Consider the following 18,667-nt stretch of genomic DNA (forward strand, 5'->3'; position numbering starts at 1 on the left):
CAAACTCCAGCTCTGATGTTCCTCACTGCATGCTTTAGTCTTAAATTTAGTCTCTCATGTGATCTGAGATGTTTTTTGGTTTGTTTTTGAATCACACAGACAACAAAGTATACATATTTTATAAAAATGTATTAAAAGATCTTAATGAAAGTAACCTTCATTCCAGTATTGCACAACATCATGTCAAGACATGAAAACTTTGTGTGTGTGTGTGTGTGTGTGTGTGTGTAACAGCTTTAGGGTTGTTAATAATACAATCTGTGCAAAAGCATATGAAAGATTTACATAAAAATGCAGTTTAACCAAAGCCTAAAGCCTTTTTTTTTTTAAATAGATAAAAGTGATTCTTGTCTGCGGCTTCATTCTCACCAAAAGCAGAACCAGATTGTGAACAAAAACTGGGCTTTAACCACAAACTGTGACCGCAGCACAGCAGTTGTACAATACAGATGCAATGTAATATCATCTGTTACTACATATCCTCATTTTGTAAAGCTGAAGTATTTCCTGTGAATGTGCGAGGCTTCCTCTATCAATAAACCATATAGCAACGTCTACAAGATGTCTGTTAAAGATCTCATGATCTGGAAAGCATCTGCTGTGTACAAACATCTGATAGACATCTTTAAGATGTCAGTTTTACATGCATTCAAAATCATAAACATCTTATTGAAATCTTATCAGGGAAATAACTACAATAATAAGCTCATAGCACACGTACATCACAGAGACGTCTGTTTGACGTCTGCAAGACGTGTTTTTTAGAGTGTTGCTCATCTGCAATACATCTACAGGACGTTTCCAATCAGATGTCACACAGACGTTTAGAAGATGTCTGTAAGATGTTTATGATTTCGAATGCATGTAAAACTGACATCTTTGAGATGTCCATCAGATGTTTGCACACAGCAGATGCTTTCCAGATCAACCTCTAATAGCACAATTTACATCTCAGAGACGTCTATTTGAGGTGTGCATTTACATCTGCAATACCTGTTTTTTAGGTTGTTTGCTCATCTGCAATACGTCTATAGGACGCTTCCTTTTAGATGTCAAATAGATGTCTATAAGATGTTTATGATTTGGAATGAATGTAAGACGTCTGTCAGACGTTTGTAGACAGCAGATGCTTTCCAGATGAAGTGATCTTTAAGAGACGTCTTGCAGACATGCGTGTGCTATCTGGGTAAGGAAGTGAGGAAGTTTTTGTGCTACAAACCATTGCGTTTATGAAAACGATAGTCAATTAAAATATAACAGGAAATACCAGTTTGCGATATCAAGCAGCATAACGAGTTGTTAGTAGGATACAGTTAAACATAATCGACTTCAGAAGCCACGCCCATTCAAATTACAAATGTCTGATAGAAATAATTTAAGGAATGTTCTTAGGAAACACAGCAATCCTGATGTGAATGTTCCTTATAACAAGTCTCTTAAATATTTATGTGGAGGAATCTTGTAATCGTTGACGTGCTGAATGGATTTCTTGTTTCATTGTATGCAGTAGATTTGCAGCAACAAAGCAGCTTGACTTCACTTCATCTCAATGAGAGTCCAAACTTGCTTAAAATCACCATTCCATTTTATGCAAATGAGCAGCAACCACCAATGGGAGCGCGGAGATCTGACACCCAAAGCTTATCTGAGATGACTGCTAGATGTATCCGCCGGCGTCGAGCAGCTGTTCTCTGATGGAGTTGAGCTCCGCTAAACCTTCATGCAGCTGTTTGGCCAGACTCCGCACTTCGGCCGTCACCTCCTTCTTGCAGCCCTTCTTCACCTCCTTCAAGTCTTTGGTGAAGTACTTGTCTATTCCTTTCTGCAGACTGGCTAACTTGGCCAGCGTGCGTTGAATGAGTTCTTCCGCTCGCTCTACCGGGTCGCTAGCTAAGCTAATGGTCTGGAGTGCGCGTCTCACCTCCCAGTCGCCCGTGTAGTAGTTGTTTCGTCGCAGCAGCGGATGAGATCGCAGTCGACAGAGACCTTCAATGACGAATCGCAAACAGTGCTGCATTTCCACCAGCTGGGCCTCGTAGTCCATGATGATTATTTCAATCTTCTTACGGTCCTGCATTAAAACACGAGAGACCGCGACATTTCAAATATCAGAAAAGATTTATAAAGTATATTTAAAATGTACTTATAGTAACATAGGTTATTTGATGCATTAATTATTAATGAGCAATACACTTGTGGTAGCATTTATGTATTTTTTGTTGGCGTTAGTTATTAAAATAAATGCTTATTAGTTCATGTGAGGTATATTAAATATAAAAACACAAATAAAACACTTTTTTAAAGAAATTATTTGCTTAGAATTAGTTAGAGTAATAAATGCATTAGATGAATTGTAAGTTCATGTGAACTAATGTTAGCCAATAGAACCTTATTGTGAAGTTACCATTCACTTTACATAATTTTTACATTCACGCCACATTAAGGAAAGCATGGTGCTAGTAACACCAAGGTCATGGGTTCGACTCTCCGGCAATGCATGGACTAATAAAGTGCTTTTATTTTATAAAATGCATAATGTACTATATTGCCTAACTAAGAAACTTTAGTTGCATCTATTAATACGGTTAAAAAATAATAGCTATCATTAAATGGGCATCAAATTTTTGTGAAGTTTTACAATGCAATCCAATTACCGTATTTTCCGGACTATAAGTCGCACTTTTTTCATAGTTTGGCTGGTCAGGTGCGACTTATTTATCAAAATTAATTTTTCATGAACCGAGATAAATGAACCAAGAGAAATCATTACCGTCTACAGCCTCCAGAGGGTGCGCCCTCTGGTGGCTGTAGATGGTAATGTTTTCTTTTGGTTCATGGTTCTGTGACTTATAATCCAGTGCGACTTATATATATATATATATATATGTTTTTTTCCTCATCATGACGTATTTTTGGACTGATGCGACTTATACTTAGGTGCGACTTATAGTCCGAAAAATACGGTATTTATATTTGCATGGCTTGGTATGAAGATTAGTTGATCCAATTTTTTTTGGAATTGATACTGCATAAACAAATGGTGAAAACTACATACGGTTGACGTTGAAAGTGTAGTAACCGAGCATGCCGTTCAGCGCTGGACATACGTACGTGCATGTTGTTGATGGTGTCTGAGAGGGAGGCGGAGGCGGCCGTGATGCCCCCCGCTGTAGCCACGCCCAGACCGACGGCCGAGATGATGATGGACGCTCCGAACGTGACGGGGATCAGAGCGAGCCCCACGATGGCCGCGGCTCCCCCCACAGCGGTGGTGGTTCCTCCTGTGATGTTGGCGATTTTAGCGTTGTGGTGGAAGTTGCTGAGGTCATCGGCGATACCGTATAAGATCAGCACGTGCTGGTAGAGCAGCTCGGCTCGCTCCATGAAGAGCTTCAGATACACGCGGAGGCCGCGGTGGACCCTATCAGCGACCGCTTTAAACGATCTGACACAGAGACACAGAGAACGGTTAAAACAAACAAACACACAAACATACAAGAGTTATGAGTGACACTTAAAAGATGAGACTAAACCAACACAACCCAACTCAATCTCACTTCATTTTTATTATTATCATTATTATTATTCCAGAAAAAAAGACGGTTTACTTCTCAAGTAAATTTATCTCCATTTAAGAATGTTAAAAATACATTTAAGATGCAACATGATGAAGTTTTGTTTTGTTCGTTTTTTGGAGAAATTGACCAAAATAAAGTGAGTTTTTGTTGAAACAAGGAAAAAATATATCTGCCAATGGGTTTGGAATATATATATATATATATATATATATATATATACTGTACATACACACACACTTACTTTTTTGTGCTAAATTTAAGCATAAACTTACTTGATTTCTGTACATTTCTGTGGGGAAAACAGGCATCAAATTTGCGTTTTTTTGTTTTTTTCTTCAATGCAATGTTTTTAAAAATAAAAAATGTAATTATTTGTAATACAAAAAAATAAAATAAAAAAAAATAAAAAAAAAATATTTGAAAAAAAAATATTTGCAAGTTTTAATTTTAAGCATAAATTCACTTTATTTTGGTAAATTTCTCAGAAAACTAGACTTCTCAGTAATCTTTTTTTTTTTTTTTTTTTTTTACTTAAGAATGAGTTTTTGCTTGAAACAAGAATAAATAGCAGCTTATTGGGTCAGAAACATAATCTTGTTTTGCCATTTTTCTGACCCCAATGGCACCCCCCACCCCAAAAAATGGAGTCTTACATGGTCTCTTCTTCTTTAGTGCTGATGGCCTCATCAGGACGTATTTCATCCCAAGCTGAAAACACAGACTGAATGTTAAACGAGTCGGATCTGATGTGTGTGAAGTGAACGAATGAATGAATGAACTCACACTCCACTGTGTTCCACCACTCCATCAGACTGTCAGTGTCCTGCCAACACAACACACACTGATCAATCAGGATCACAACACAAGGAAACATGAAGTTAACATGACAAGGAACGAGCACTGACCCCTTCATCCTCCTCCTCCTCCAGCTTCTGCTCTTCCTCTTCATCTTTCAGCCGTCTCATGTCCATCTGAGCCGACAGCCACTCGGCCTGGAAGATTTCAAGAAATGAATTCAAGATGTTTAAAATGTCAGAAAAGATTTATGTCAAATAAAATATGTTCTTCTGAACTTTCTATTCATCTGTGAATCCTGAAAAATAAAATATATCACAGTTTCCACAAAAATATTGTGCAGCGCAGCGGTTTTCAACATTGATAATAATCAGAAATGTAATTGTAATAATATTTCACCATATTTCCAGGTCGTGTAAGAATGACCATTAACTGTACCTTTGCAGCATCAGACAGGTGAAGGTCTCCTGGAGGACACTGAGAGAAGCAGAACTGATTACAGCAGATGAAGACGTACCGTAGTGAAAGAGTGGATTGAGAGGAACGCAGTGTTACCTTTGACCCTCTGTGGAGCGCCTCAGTCTCTGTGTGTTTCTGTGGTTTATTGTCCTGTGTGAGAGGATAATCAGTGTTAAAGTGTGTGAGTGAACGGATCAGACGCATGACGATGAAGTGATGAAGTTACCAGTGTATATTCCTCCGCCGGCTCCACGTCTCCTGCTTTAAACAGATCTGCTCCCTTCTGAGGAGGAGATACCAGACATCAGTTTGATCCACATCTGAACGTTTATCAGGTGAGCTCGGAGGAAAGTCAGTCTCTCACCTTTGAGTCTCGATGTGACAGAAGAGGAGGCTTCTTCATCTGCAAAACAGTGTTAACTCCATCAGCCATAACTCACCACATTTACAATTAAACAGCATACAGTAACACTTACAGTAGAAGTGCACGAAGCCAGACAGTTACAAAAAATAGATAGAAATATTTTTAATTGAGTTCAGTCGTTTAGAATTTCACATTTAATTCAGTGTGGTACTTTCCATTTCTTCGTGACACTTGCAGACAGTAAACATTAAATATAATATAATAATATAAAAAAAAAAAAAAAAAAAATACGTAATGAAAATTGTTTTTGCTCTTTTTTTCCAGCACAAACAGTAAACATTAAACAATATTTTGGAATTAAAGAAACAAAACCTTAAGGGAAATAAAATAATTGAAAAAATATGATAAAATTATAAACAAAGCAATACATAAATACTGAATAAAAGTTATTTATACACCATTTATTTCAGTGCAGACAGTAAACATTAAATATACACACAATATGGAAATTAAAGATTAAAGATAAAAAAATATTATAAATACATAAATCTTGAGTGAAAATTGTTTCTTTTTATTTTTTGTGTGTGTGTGCAGTCAATAAAGATTACATATATTATTTGAAAATTAAAGAAACAAAACCTAAAGTGAAAAAAAAGGATTAAAAAATAAAATAAAAGACAAATAACCGTGAGGAAGTGAGAAGACGGGTTTGTTCACCTGTGAATCTCTGCCCTCGTTCATCTCAGCTTCTTCAAAACTCTAGAAGACACAAACATCAGAGAAATAACAAACTATTTTATGAAATTAATTAACTAAATTAGGAAATACTATTATATATATTTAATGGTAATTCTTATTAATTTTCTATTAAAAAACAAATATAACAACTAAATTACAACAAAATCACTAAAACTTAAAAAATATGAATCAAATATTTAAAAGTATGTTAATGGTAATAAAATAAGGCAGGACTCCTGCGCTGGATGCTTCACCTTGGACTGTCTGCGATGCAGGCGAGGGAACTTTACTCTCTTCTGTACAGACAGTGGAGGAAAGAAGAAGAAGTCAAAGATGTAATAATGTCACGGTGATGCCGAGATCTTTCTGAATCCTCACCTGATGTTTCTCACTGGCGTCTGACGGTGTGAAGAGAGCCGAAGATCCACAGACGTCTGTCTCCAGATCTGCCTGAACACAACAAACCCTCTCCATCAGAAACCTCCGGGTCCTGAATCATGTTTACTGGTATAATTAGTGCTGCTCCTCACCTTTGAGTCCCACGCTGGACTCGTAACGCCGTTAGAGTATGATCTCTGAGGAAAAACACCAGGAGTGACATGAGCAATAGTGTGAGCAGAAGAACATCAGATTCTGTGAGGATAAAGCGTCTGAACCTGAGCACTGCGTCCAGCTTCAGACTTCAGGAGCGTGTCTGTCTGAAACAGAGATATGAGAGATATGAGTGAACAGACAGAGATCCTGAACCCGTGCGCTCGTCTGGACGTCTGCTCTACCTTCAACTCGTGACCCAACGCTCCCTTCAGGTCATCGAACCGCTCGCCGTCCTGAAAGCACAGGTTTAACAGTGTTCAGACACAAGAGCGAGCGCAGAGGATCATCAGTGTCATGTGACTCAGACAGACCTTCGTCGGAGGATGAGGAGTGAAGCCACAAGCTCCCTTCAGCTCAGCGTCAGCTCCGTCCTGTCAAACAGATCCAGTCCATGTTTTACAGTAAATTGGGTTAAAAATAAGATGAAACTGTCAAACTGACAATAATGCAGCACATGTTTTTAATAAATACAGTAATACTGCTTCCAGTGAATAGTGAATTCAGATTTTCTCTTGTGAAAGCGGTTGTACCTTCAGATGAGGTGTTTCCTCCTGGGTTTGGTTCGTCCTGTCATGCTGTGAGCAGACACAGAAGAGTGTGTTCACACCAGAGAAGTGCTCAAACTGAAGAAACAGAGAGGTGTCAGCACTCACCCTGGACCGAGCGATGACAAACCCTCTGCGTGGAACAAACTGGACTCGCACTTTCTTTCTCCACTTCTGCTAAACACATGATAATAATACTGAGAGTGAAGGAAAGATGAAACAGGAGACAGACAGGAGGATCAGGATCTCTACCTGTCCATCAGTCTCCTCTGTGTTTGGCTCTTCATCATCCAGATGTGTGTCCATCTCTGGGCTCTACAACAGAAAACATCTGTGTTACTCAGAGTCTCGGCTCAACTCAGTGGAGCTCACACACCGAGGTCATCTGCTGGACACACACCGTCCACATCCTCAAACACAGATCAGAAACCTGACAATCTTCTGCATCTCTTCTCTGATAATGGATTTATTCTCCTTTTTGTTTTTGAAGTTGGCATTCATACTCAGACAATATACGTATATATATATATATATGGCTTATTTGTGTACACACAACAAATAAATGTAATATACAGTATATACGGTCATAATTTTAGGGAAAGGACTTGCACCACTAGAGTATGCTGCTTTGGGAAAAGAAGTGCAAGTTATTATACTGTTTGATTCATGTGTTATTATTTCTATACAATTAGCAATCCAGATTCATATCGGTCTGTTGACTTTGATACGTTTGATATGACTGTTTTGACTTTGAGATCAAATAACCACTGATCAATATCAGTAACTCTTATCAGACACTCTCTCCTGTCAGAAAATGTGAGTGTGTGTGAGTGTGTGTGTGTGTGCGTGTGTGTGTGTCACTCTGATCTATCCGAGGTGGAGTTTGGTGTCAGTATAGAGCCTAAGATCAGAGAGAAACAAACCAAAACCAGTTTGACCTGATGACTGTCACGGACTGAAGCACCAGGATCCAGATCTTCCTCCAGAGAGCGATCTTTGGAGAAGGACTGCAAACAGCAGAGACATGCTTTCAGATAATAATATCAGGTGAATATGAGCATGATGTGTCAACAGATGATGGTTCTATAAATGGTTAACATTTCTGCAAACACCCTGGAGCAAAGATTAAAAGATGTGGATCAAACCATTCAAAAAATGAGCCAAAAGCTTTGATTCATGTTAGTCCTCAATGTGTTAAGAACAGCTTCTGGTTGGCTTATGAATTTAAAATCTAGGCTTTAAACTAAAGCACACATTATATTTCTCATGAACATGCAAACACACAGAACATATCACCTTTGATGGTCGGTGTGGCACAGGAGGGTTGAATTTATGTGGCTGCTTCTGTTACAAATAAAATAAAATAATATTCATTTTAGAGAGCAGACACAGAGTTCATATCACAGCACACAACAACTCAAAGTGAAATATTGTGTGTTTTTACCGGTTTGCAGTCCACATCTTCTGCTTTCTTCTCTCTCAAACGCTCGAGATCATCGTGTTTCCATGAGGAGGTTAAATCATCCTAATATCACAATTAAATGTGTTCAGTTCAACTGCTTCTCATATCTAACATCAGGAAACTGATAACTGTAAGGAACAAACCTTATAGTCTGGAGCTTCAGCTGACTTCACCTGAAGATGGAAATGAATATCATAATCATGAACGATATCATGTGTTAAAGCTGGCTTGACAAAATATTATAAATTACTGGCAGATAGTTTTCCCACCAGCCAATAAAAATACCAGATTTGCTGTAGAACAAAATATCAAAGGATCTTTCAGTATTTTCAAATGTAAAAGCCTCACGTCTTTTAATTCTCAGATGAGAATTGTGCTGTAGTAGTTTACTGTGGTAATTATCTATCTGAAGTAATGTATTGCATTTTAAATACCTGACAAGATCAATGAATCATCTCTTCTTCCATTCATTGCAAAGACACTTGAGCGGGCAGTGTTCAACCAGCTTTCTATGTTCCTTGTACAGAACAACCTCCTGGACAGCAACCAATCTGGCTTCAAAAGTGGCCACTCAACTGAGACTGCTCTGCTCTCGGTTACTGAAGCCCTGCGACTAGCAAGAGCAGCTTCAAAATCCTCTGTACTCTCCTGTGGGTTAAGTCCTACCTCTCTGACAGATCCTTCAGTGTGTCTTGGAGGGGTGATGTTTCTAAGTCACAACACCTTGCTACTGGGGTTCCTCAAGGCTCAGTACTTGGACCACTTCTCTTCTCCATCTACATGACGTCATTTCACTTCTACGCTGATGACACCCAACTCTACTTCTCATCCCAACCAGATGACCCGATGGTAGCTGCTCGCATTTCAGTCTGAGTGACATTTCTAGCTGGATGACACCATCACCTTCAGCTCAACCTAACTAAAATCTTTTTTGCCATCACCTGACGAACTAATACTAGCACTTTTCTTTTCCATTCTACAAACAAACCTAGACTAACTGAGACTTGTGACAGCACTGTTGCTCTCTCGTTCGTTTGATTCCTTCTATCGTTCTCCTCATTTGTAAGTCACTTTGGATAAAAGTGTCTGTTGATTAGATGTAAATGTAAAGGAAAATATTGACAGGCTGATTATAATAACAGGGATCGTACAGATACTGTTCAATGAAATTAAACAAATGTTCAAGCACCAATTTGTTTTGGTTTTAAAACGATTCAAATTCTAAAACAGCTAAATAGATAAATAAAAATATACAAATAAAATAAAATGGCAAAATTTAAGTGAAGCACATGTAAAGTAGACTATGCAATGATGTCAACTTTACATATTGTGAACATGACTCAAGGCTTCAGTGAAGGTTAGAGTTACACCAGTAGATGGCAGCAGGGGAAAGACTTTAACAGTGAATAGTGCTCATACTGAGATAAAGCAATGTTTCTAATCAAGAAACTTCTCTGAACAGCCCTGACATGCAGAACAGATTCAGACCAAAGAGATCCACGCATTTTTCTTCAAACAAACTGATCCATACAGATCATCTTTTACCTTCGAGCTTCTGCGGAGTGTAATAATCTTGGGTTTGGATGGTTTCTTCTGTTAAGAGAAAAAAACAATCATGTATGAAATACATAAATCCGAAACAATGATAATTCAGAAATAACAAGCTTCATACCGATTTATACTCAGCAGCTTCATTCTGTTCTTCATCTTGAGCGAAAAACTCCTCCGTGCCGTTAATGAGCTTTAACACAACACAGAAATCATCACAGAAAGAATCAATATGATCTGCAGATCTACAGAACAAACACAGAGACTGATCTGATGAAGATATTCACCTTTGAGCCTGGATTCAGAGAGACTGAGTTCGTCTCAGGGCTCTTCACTTCATCTCCACTTTTATCCTGAAATTACAGACTTTCAGTTTTTATGTCTGTCATTCCCAGGTTAACATGCAAAAAACAACCTAAAATACAAATTTTACGACTTTAATGCAATTCTGAGTTTATTTATTGTAAATAATAAACAGGGTAATTATAATCATAATTTGAAAACGGTGTCAAAATGTTTTAAATGTCTTTTGTCTTAGGGTTAAAGAGCATTGGACAAAGTATTGGAAAGAATATAAGAAAAGTTGTGTACACGAGATGAATCTGGAAATTGAATAAGAAAATAAAACTAAAACCTTAACATTGGTTAAATTAAATTACACTAAATAGCTGGAAAATATTTAAATGTATATAATATATTATTTATATTATAAATAATAAATGACAATAAATACATAATATATCAAATTATTATAAATGATTTAAAAATATATATAATAAACTTTCATTTTAGTACAATAATTAAATCAATAAAATATTAAATAAATTATATAAAAACATAAATAATGACAAAAGTATAAAAACAATATTTTATTTATAATAAAATATTTATTTTTTAAATTTGTACAATTATTGTAATTGTTTGATTGCTGTAGCTGTACTTTTTTTTTATCTATTCTGAGGTTATTTCTTGCAAAAAAAAAAAAAAAAAAAAAAAAAAAAATATATATATATATATATATATATATATATATATATATATAATTATTATTATTATTATTATTATTATTATTTAAATTTTTTTCAGAAGTGTGAGATATAAAGTCATAATGAGCGTATTCCATGTTTACTATGTGGCAGAAATATGTTTCCATAGATTCTGTTGTGTTTTAGGGTTGAAGGAATTGTTTTTAAACTTAACAGATAGTGTCCTGACAGACGATTTCCAGCCTCTTTTTAATTGGAACAGATTTTGAATTGAATTGTTCAGTTTTTTGTGATGTGTCGCTCCTCATTGTGTGTGTTCATGTACCTTTGAGCTCCTCCTGATGAGCAGTGAGTGTCTCAGTCTCCTCCCCAGACTCTGAAAGACCAGCACAAACACAGATGAGGAGGACGAACACACGCTCAGACTCAGAGTCCCGTGAGACGACTGCTTCACATCTTACCTGCCTCCCGCTCTTCTTCAGACCCTCCTCTCCGCCTCCAGCAGACGCGGCTGGAATCTAGAGCCAGAAGTCAACAGAGTTATGACTCGTCTTCTGGACAGATGCCAGGACATATCTATGTGTTTGCTCATGTATTCAGAGAGCATTCCACAAACAACAAAAGACACAAGAAAACACAGACTACATGACTTAAACTATGACTATGATAAATATGACAAATACAATACTGTCTGAGGTTTATTATTGCCTGCAGAGATGGATACTATTTTAAGTATTTATTTTATTTACTGTAATAAAATGTCATGTTTGATTTTACATGCTTTCTTTCTTTCATTTTCATTTATTGATTCAGGTCTCCATTTGAGAAGTTTGGAACTATTTTAGTATTATTTATATACTAACATATGTTATTTTATACATTAGATTCTACTTTTTATATTTTCAGCTTTCAGTTTACCATCGGTTTTCAAATTGTTCACTCATTCACGAGTCAAGAACCGTTTCTGTCAGACGCGTCCGATTCGTGAACCGAGGAGCTGATGATACTGCGCATGTGTGATTCAGCGTGAAGCAAACCGACACACAGAGCGTCTGAACTGAACTGATTCTTTTGGTGATTGATTCTGATTCTGTGCTAGTGTTATGAGCACGGGTGAACCGAAGGCTTGAATCAAGGGCAATCATCGCAAATGACACCATTACGTCAAGCGCAAAAGAACCGGTGAACCGTTTTCTTCAACCGGTTTATTGAATCGAACTGTCCGAAAGAACTACTGGTGATCCGAACACCGATGCAACCGGTTCTTGACTCGTGAACGAGTCAATCTATTGTTCATTATCTTACTCGGCTCGGTGTTCATCTTCAGTTCTCTCTTCACAGCAGTTCAGTCAGATACTGTTTGAGTGCATGCATTACTCCGGGATATTGGTTTGTTTGAACTCAGAGGGAGTTTCAGCCACATTAAACAAGTTAACAGCTTAAGTCATTTGTGGATTAATGCGTATTGGAGACGCGAACCGTTTAAAACAATTCAGTTTGATTTGGTGAACTGAATGATTCGTTCACGAACCGGATATCACAAACTGCTTTGATTTGAACTCTCTCTCTCAACAGACACGGAAGAGAAGACAATGCTGAATAAAGTCGTCGTTTTTGCTATTTTTGGACTAAAATGTATTTTCGATGCTTCAACGAATTCTAACTGACCCTCTGATGTCACATGGACTACTTTGATGATGTTTTTCTTCCCTTTCTGGACATGGACAGCAGACCGAACACACAGCTTCAATGGAGGGACTGAGAGCTCACGGACTAAATCTAAAATATCTTAAACTGTGTTCAGAAGATGAACGGAGGTCTCACGGGTTTGGAACGACATGAGGGTGAGTCATTAATGACATAATTTTGATTTTTGGGTGAACTAACCCTTTAAAATATCGACTATAGTTCTATTGTTTAGTTTAAATTCTAGTTTTAATGTATTTCCAGTGCTTCAACTTTACCAAAGCAAACATGAGAAAAGTTGCCTGGGAATAAGCGCTCGAATTAATACGTGAGTTAAGATCAGTTTCTCTTCACACTGATCTGATCTGAAGAAAGGACTCACCCGGACAGAGTCTCTCCGAAGCCGGAGCCTGCCAGCCTGCAACAGACAGAGAGAGAGAGAGAGAGAGAGACAGAGAGACAGAGAGAGAGAGAGAGAGAGAGAGAGAGAGAGAGTGTGAGAGAGAGAGAGAGAGAGAGAGAGACAGAGAGACAGAGAGAGAGAGAGAGAGAGAGAGAGAGAGAGAGTGTGAGAGAGAGAGAGAGAGAGAGAGAGTGTGAGAGAGAGAGAGAGAGAGAGTCTCAGTGTGTTGGAGCATCTCGACTGTATCTCTACTGTAGTTCAGATAGTTCAGATGATGATAACTCACTGGTTTCCAGTCTGGAGAGAGCTCTGGACTGTGTTCAGGCCAGTCCTCCACACAGTTCTCCTGTAGATCATGGTGCAGGTATGAAGGTGTATGAGTTTTATAAAGCATGCATAACAATTAAATATGAATACACATGATGTGTTTCTTACACTACAGGGATAAAAAAAGAAGAAAGAAAAGAAAATGTTGTCCCCCAGAATTTAAAATTCTGTAAATAATTTTTTTTTTATTAATATTATTTTAATTCATTCATTATAAAAAAAAATAAAAAACCCTTTTTATTTACATAATTTTCAAATTATGCTTAATGTATACACATTCTAAGGAAACCATATTCTGCAAATAGTTATAACATTATTCTTATATAAATAGAATGTATAATTTAAAAATTAATTAAATATTTGTATTAAATATATATATATTATTATTATTATTATTTTTATTATTTTTTATTATTTTTTTTTTATTTATTTGATTTTTTTTTCCCCAAACCAACCTAAACATGTACATTTTCGATTGTAAAATTATTGAGAAGAGAAAGAGAAAAAAACCCGGCTGCAGTTGTTGAAACACACACACACACAGATACACACACACCTGACCGATGAGCAGAACGTCCTCGTACACCAGCGGATCTCTCTCCATCTCAGTCGACGTGATCTGACAGATCATAACAACAGCTGTCATCACACTCTCCAGAACACAGAACATTTCACACACACCCAGAGCTCACGTGATGACAGATCTGAGTCCAGACACGCCATGAGAACAAACACACAGCATACGTGTTCATCAGAGGAACATTGTCCTGTTCCTAACTCTACGTCTAGGTGTGTTTCTGTTTCTGTGTTTACACGTCATGTTACTGTAGCAGTAAGACAAAGCTCAGAAGAGAGGGAAGGACGTAATAATGAACTAGTCTGGATCTGATCTGAAGAACGAGTGGCAGCACAGAACTGAAGATTATCATCAGATCCTCAGAGATAAACATGAGCTACAGTACCTGAGGGAGAGCAGGGGGCTTGGGGGCTTTACTGCGGGGAGCAGCTCTGGGCGGACGCCTCCTGAACATCTACAAGAAGAGAGTCCGGTCAGATCAGACGCAGAGATACAGGAGTCTGATCAACATCTTCTTCATCTACAGCAACACTCTGACTGTTTGTTAAAGAATTTGTCCGTGTGAATCTCTGTTAAAATGTAATTTATTTCTGTGATGCTCCGCTGTATTTCCAGCATCATTCCTCCAGTTTTCAGTGTCACATGATCTTCAGAAATCATGAAAATATGATGATTCACTGCCCAAGAATCATCTCTGATTATTATCAATGTTATTAATAAAAATCATGATTCTTTATCTGGAATAAAAAGCTCTTTTAAGCATTCAAACGCTTGCAGTCAGTGTCAGGTTTGTTTTGGGCTGGTGATAGAAATGAATACTTATTTTGCAAGGAAGCTTTAAACTGATCAAAAGTGAAGATGAATGCATTTACAAATGTTACGAAAGATTTCTATTTCAGATAAACTTTCTGTTCTTCAAACAAACCAGAAAAATTATACTCAGCTGTTTTCAACATAATAATAACAAATGTTTCTTGAGCAGCAAATTATAGGAATGAAAATTCACAGAAGTACATTTTAAAATATATTCTAATAGAATTCTACTTATTTTAAATAGAAAAAAAATATTTCACAATATTACTGATTTTGCTGTATTTTTGATCAGATAAACTCAGGTCTGATGAGCAGAAGACACCTCTTTAAAAAACATAAAAAATCTTACTCTTCACTATCACTGAGTGTAAGTGTATTTCCTGCTGAAACTCATTTCTAGAAGCAGTTTATTGGTCAAATATCTACACATGTAATCAATATTTTGGTTTGGAAGAGAAAACTGTATATTTAACCTGAGTATATATGAGTCTGGGTTATTATAGTTCACTAAAACTATTCTATAATGATAACTGAGCTTTTATTTTATTTCAGCTAGTTGCCAAAGCAACATTTCTCTAACACTGATCTGAGCAGAAACACTCATCGGGTCAAGATTGGGCTTCAAATGAACAGATATGGACTAAAAGCCTCAAAACTCTGATGTTCTACTCATCTGTTTCTCACCAGATCTCCATTTGAGAGGTTTGTGGAAGATGATGCTAAAGCTGGCGTCTCCTGAAGGACTCTGTCTGTCGAAACATCATGAGCCTCATCCTGACGGGACAACAGCAGATCCTCCTCGCTCTTCTGAGAGGAACGGACTTCAGTCTGAGGGGCAAACAGAGGATCCAACGCCTGGATGTCAGAGACTTCAGATCTCTTGAAGATATCGTTGGTGTCAGAAACGAACGGCGAGGAGGACGCTGAAGGAGCCTTGAGGAACCCGTCCGCTTTAGAGGAGGCTTCTTGATTAACACTGGGGGGTTCAGACGCTGGAGCCGGGAAGGTCTTCCCTCTGGAGAGGATGTATTCCAGGAGAGGATCCTTCTGATGGGACGAGGGCCATGATTCTGCGTTCTGATTGGACGAGGGCCATGATTCTGCGTTCTGATTGGACGAGGGCCATGATTCTGCGTTCTGATTGGACGAAGGCCAGCATTCTGTGTTCTGATTGGACGAAGGCCAGGATTCTGTGCTCTGATTGGATGAGGGCCATGATTCTGCGTTCTGATTGGACGAAGGCCAGGATTCTGCATTCTGATTGGACGAGGGCCATGATTCTGCGTTCTGATTGAAATCGGTGTCTGCCTTCTCTTTATAAGGCTGGAAAATGTCTATTTCTTCACTCCGTGTGTCTGACGTGCTTCGGAAGCCATTTGCTGTGTGGTCTTTAAAAGATTCAGGCGGAGGAAACGAAACCCAGTCTGGAGCTGGAAAAGGATCATCTGAAAACTGTGCCGTCTGATGAACGCTGTCACTTTTGGTTAAACTCGTCGTGTTTGGTAACACACTGCTCTCCGTTTTCACATCACAGTCCTGCAAACACAAGCAGATTCACCAGAGCGGGTAAGATCTCAGCGCTGGCTGAGCTTCCAGTGAAATAAATCTGAACTGTTAGATGCTATGTAAAGCTTCATCCGGTTTTATTCCAGCTCACCTGATCAGAATGATTTTCTCTGACTGTTTCGACAGCACCTCGATCTCCATTCGCTGGACTCTGAGAATCAAAGTATTTGATTAAATGCACAGAAGCAAGAGCATCTAAAATATCAGTAATCACTTAAAACATCTGTTAAACTGTCATTCATTTCTGTGATCGACTCTTCAGAAATCAGAATAATATGATGATCAAGAAACATTTCTGACTGTTATCAAACACGTTTCTGTGCAAACCATGATTCATTTGGTTTTCCAGGATTCACAGATGAATCGTAAGCATTTATTTGAAACTGAAATCTTCTGTAACATCATAAACGTCTGTACGGTCACCTTTGACCATGTGAATGCATCTTTTATTAATAAAAGTATTCATTAGTTACTGACGGTCCAGTGTTTCTGGTCATCTGAAGAGAAAGGGTTCCAGGAGACGCTGCTGATGCCATTCTAGAGCAGAAGATCAAGATTAAAGAGTTTAGACTGGATCAAAAGAGCAGAAACACACACACAGGTTCCTCTTTCTACACGTTAGTGATTATTTCTATAATAAGTCTTTCTTTCTTGCATCTCCGTCCCTCCAGTGTTACGTTCTGTAATGATCCTCATCTAAAGAAGGGAAGCTGGACCGGCTGGACATGATATTCAGTTCAAGTGAAGTTACTTCTTATGAAATTAAGAAGAATGAATCACATAATCACCTCCATAATCAGAGCTGAGACACCAAACAGTGAATCTCCATCCTGTGAAAAACACATACGGTTCAGTAATGGCCAGAACATTACACAACAGATTTGATTGCGCTTTATCGATTCACATTTCAATTGCAATGCATCTAAGGCCGTTTCTTTCTCTGCTTGAGCAGCACTTACATAAACCAAACTTAAGTTTGAATTATTGTTATAGAAGGTTTGTTCATATATCATTCAGTCTGATTAGAGATATAAAACATCTTCTTCCTAAGATCATGAAGACAGCTGGTGAGTGATATCTTGAGCTCAATCTGTGTCTCTATTCATGTGGGAGGATCAGGGTGGGTCTGGACTTGAAATGGTGCTAATCACTTGCTCGTCGAGAGTTGCAAAAGCAGTCGTCTTTCAGCAATGCGAGGATGACGATGCATTGAGAGTCAAAAGCGTGAAGTCACCGATGACATACACAAGCCCACACATCTGCACGAGTCTAAAGAATCATATTCACTCAGATGCACTGACTCGTACTGTATTGAAACTTAGTTTTCTGTGAAGATTCTTTGCAACGATTCGTGTATATTGAAAAGCCAGCTTGAAGTGAATCATGAGCAGCATCAGATCTTACAGTATATACAGTCTTCAGCATCTGCAGCAGAATCAGATGAAGATATGCTCTGTGTAAGATCAACATCCGCTGTTTGGTAGAAATCATTTAAATATTTTAATTAAAAATAAAAATAAAAAACAGCACAATTTCGGTGATGTTGTTGTTGGTAGGAATATAATTTCTGATTAGGCTAAAAGAAACGCGCGCGGTTGCTCTGTTCAGCAGTTTAACGCGTTATTGTGCAGCTCACTATTTAATTCATAATCGCCTGTTAATGTATATTAGTATATTACTATGTAAATTATATATATATATATATATATATATATATATATATATATATATATATATATATTAAATGAACCAAACTTACCATGTCGGCTGCGAGGCTCCCAGAGAGGCTTACTGGAAGCGTGTGGACGAAATAAAGCAGTCACCAAACTTGTTACTTCAAACCAATAGAGAGATGTAACGATCAACACTCAAGTCACTCGAGCGAAACTATGTGAACCTACCTGTCCTGTCGAGCTCAGGGTCACGTGTCACCCCGACACACTCAACTAAACCCGAACCAGACTCGATGAAGATATCAAACTAATGCAACAGAAGAGACCTAGGCTCGTTCTTCATTCCTCGCTAACTCATCTGAATTGATGTTTGATGATTTGGCTTGATCTTGGATCATGAGACAGATGAGTTGCTGTCATCGCAATAGGTCTGGAAGCTGAAACCTGCTCTGGAGGTTTATTTATTTCATGTAAACAGGATTAGATCGCATCGCTTTAAACAGATTTGATATTTAAAATCTGTCCGATACCACCACTAAAATAGAGCATCCTA

At 37.9% G+C, this 18,667-nt stretch overlaps 1 protein-coding gene across 6 annotated transcripts; it reads right to left on the bottom strand.

Annotated features, from left to right (window-relative positions):
• Positions 1-138: 138 nt before the first annotated feature.
• LOC113076105 (uncharacterized) lies at positions 139-18,299 on the bottom strand. Of its 6 annotated transcripts, none has more exons than XM_026248782.1 (37): positions 18,201-18,299; positions 17,230-17,271; positions 16,919-16,978; positions 16,533-16,592; positions 15,560-16,411; positions 14,448-14,516; positions 14,042-14,104; positions 13,445-13,504; positions 13,138-13,173; positions 11,531-11,587; positions 11,395-11,445; positions 10,371-10,436; positions 10,208-10,276; positions 10,081-10,128; positions 8,679-8,708; positions 8,518-8,598; positions 8,370-8,417; positions 8,012-8,080; positions 7,326-7,388; positions 7,182-7,247; positions 7,059-7,103; positions 6,840-6,899; positions 6,711-6,761; positions 6,591-6,632; positions 6,465-6,509; positions 6,313-6,384; positions 6,189-6,230; positions 5,914-5,955; positions 5,197-5,235; positions 5,059-5,115; positions 4,929-4,982; positions 4,812-4,850; positions 4,484-4,570; positions 4,362-4,401; positions 4,232-4,286; positions 3,112-3,445; positions 139-2,071 (listed from the first exon to the last, which is right to left on the bottom strand). In XM_026248782.1, exons 1-37 carry the CDS (start codon positions 18,201-18,203, stop codon positions 1,658-1,660), a joined length of 3,411 nt encoding a protein of 1,136 aa, XP_026104567.1. In that variant the 5' UTR covers positions 18,204-18,299; the 3' UTR covers positions 139-1,657. The 6 variants fall into 6 exon arrangements, with proteins under 6 accessions (XP_026104567.1, XP_026104566.1, XP_026104564.1 ...); XM_026248781.1 differs by having other exon boundaries at positions 7,182-7,250; XM_026248779.1 differs by having other exon boundaries at positions 7,997-8,080.
• Between the last annotated feature and the right edge of the window lie 368 nt (positions 18,300-18,667).

Source organism: Carassius auratus, unplaced genomic scaffold (genome assembly GCF_003368295.1).
Source record: "Carassius auratus strain Wakin unplaced genomic scaffold, ASM336829v1 scaf_tig00018794, whole genome shotgun sequence".
NCBI lineage: Eukaryota > Metazoa > Chordata > Actinopteri > Cypriniformes > Cyprinidae > Carassius > Carassius auratus.

Bases quoted from the DNA above. Each gene is read 5' to 3' on its own strand.
- LOC113076105 (XM_026248778.1), bottom strand. The intron at 16,593-16,918 runs GTCAGTAACTAA...TTTGATTCTCAG, and splicing joins ATGACCAGAAACACTGGACC to AGTCCAGCGAATGGAGATCG. The intron at 10,129-10,207 runs GTATGAAGCTTG...TTCTCTTAACAG, and splicing joins AAGCTGCTGAGTATAAATCG to AAGAAACCATCCAAACCCAA.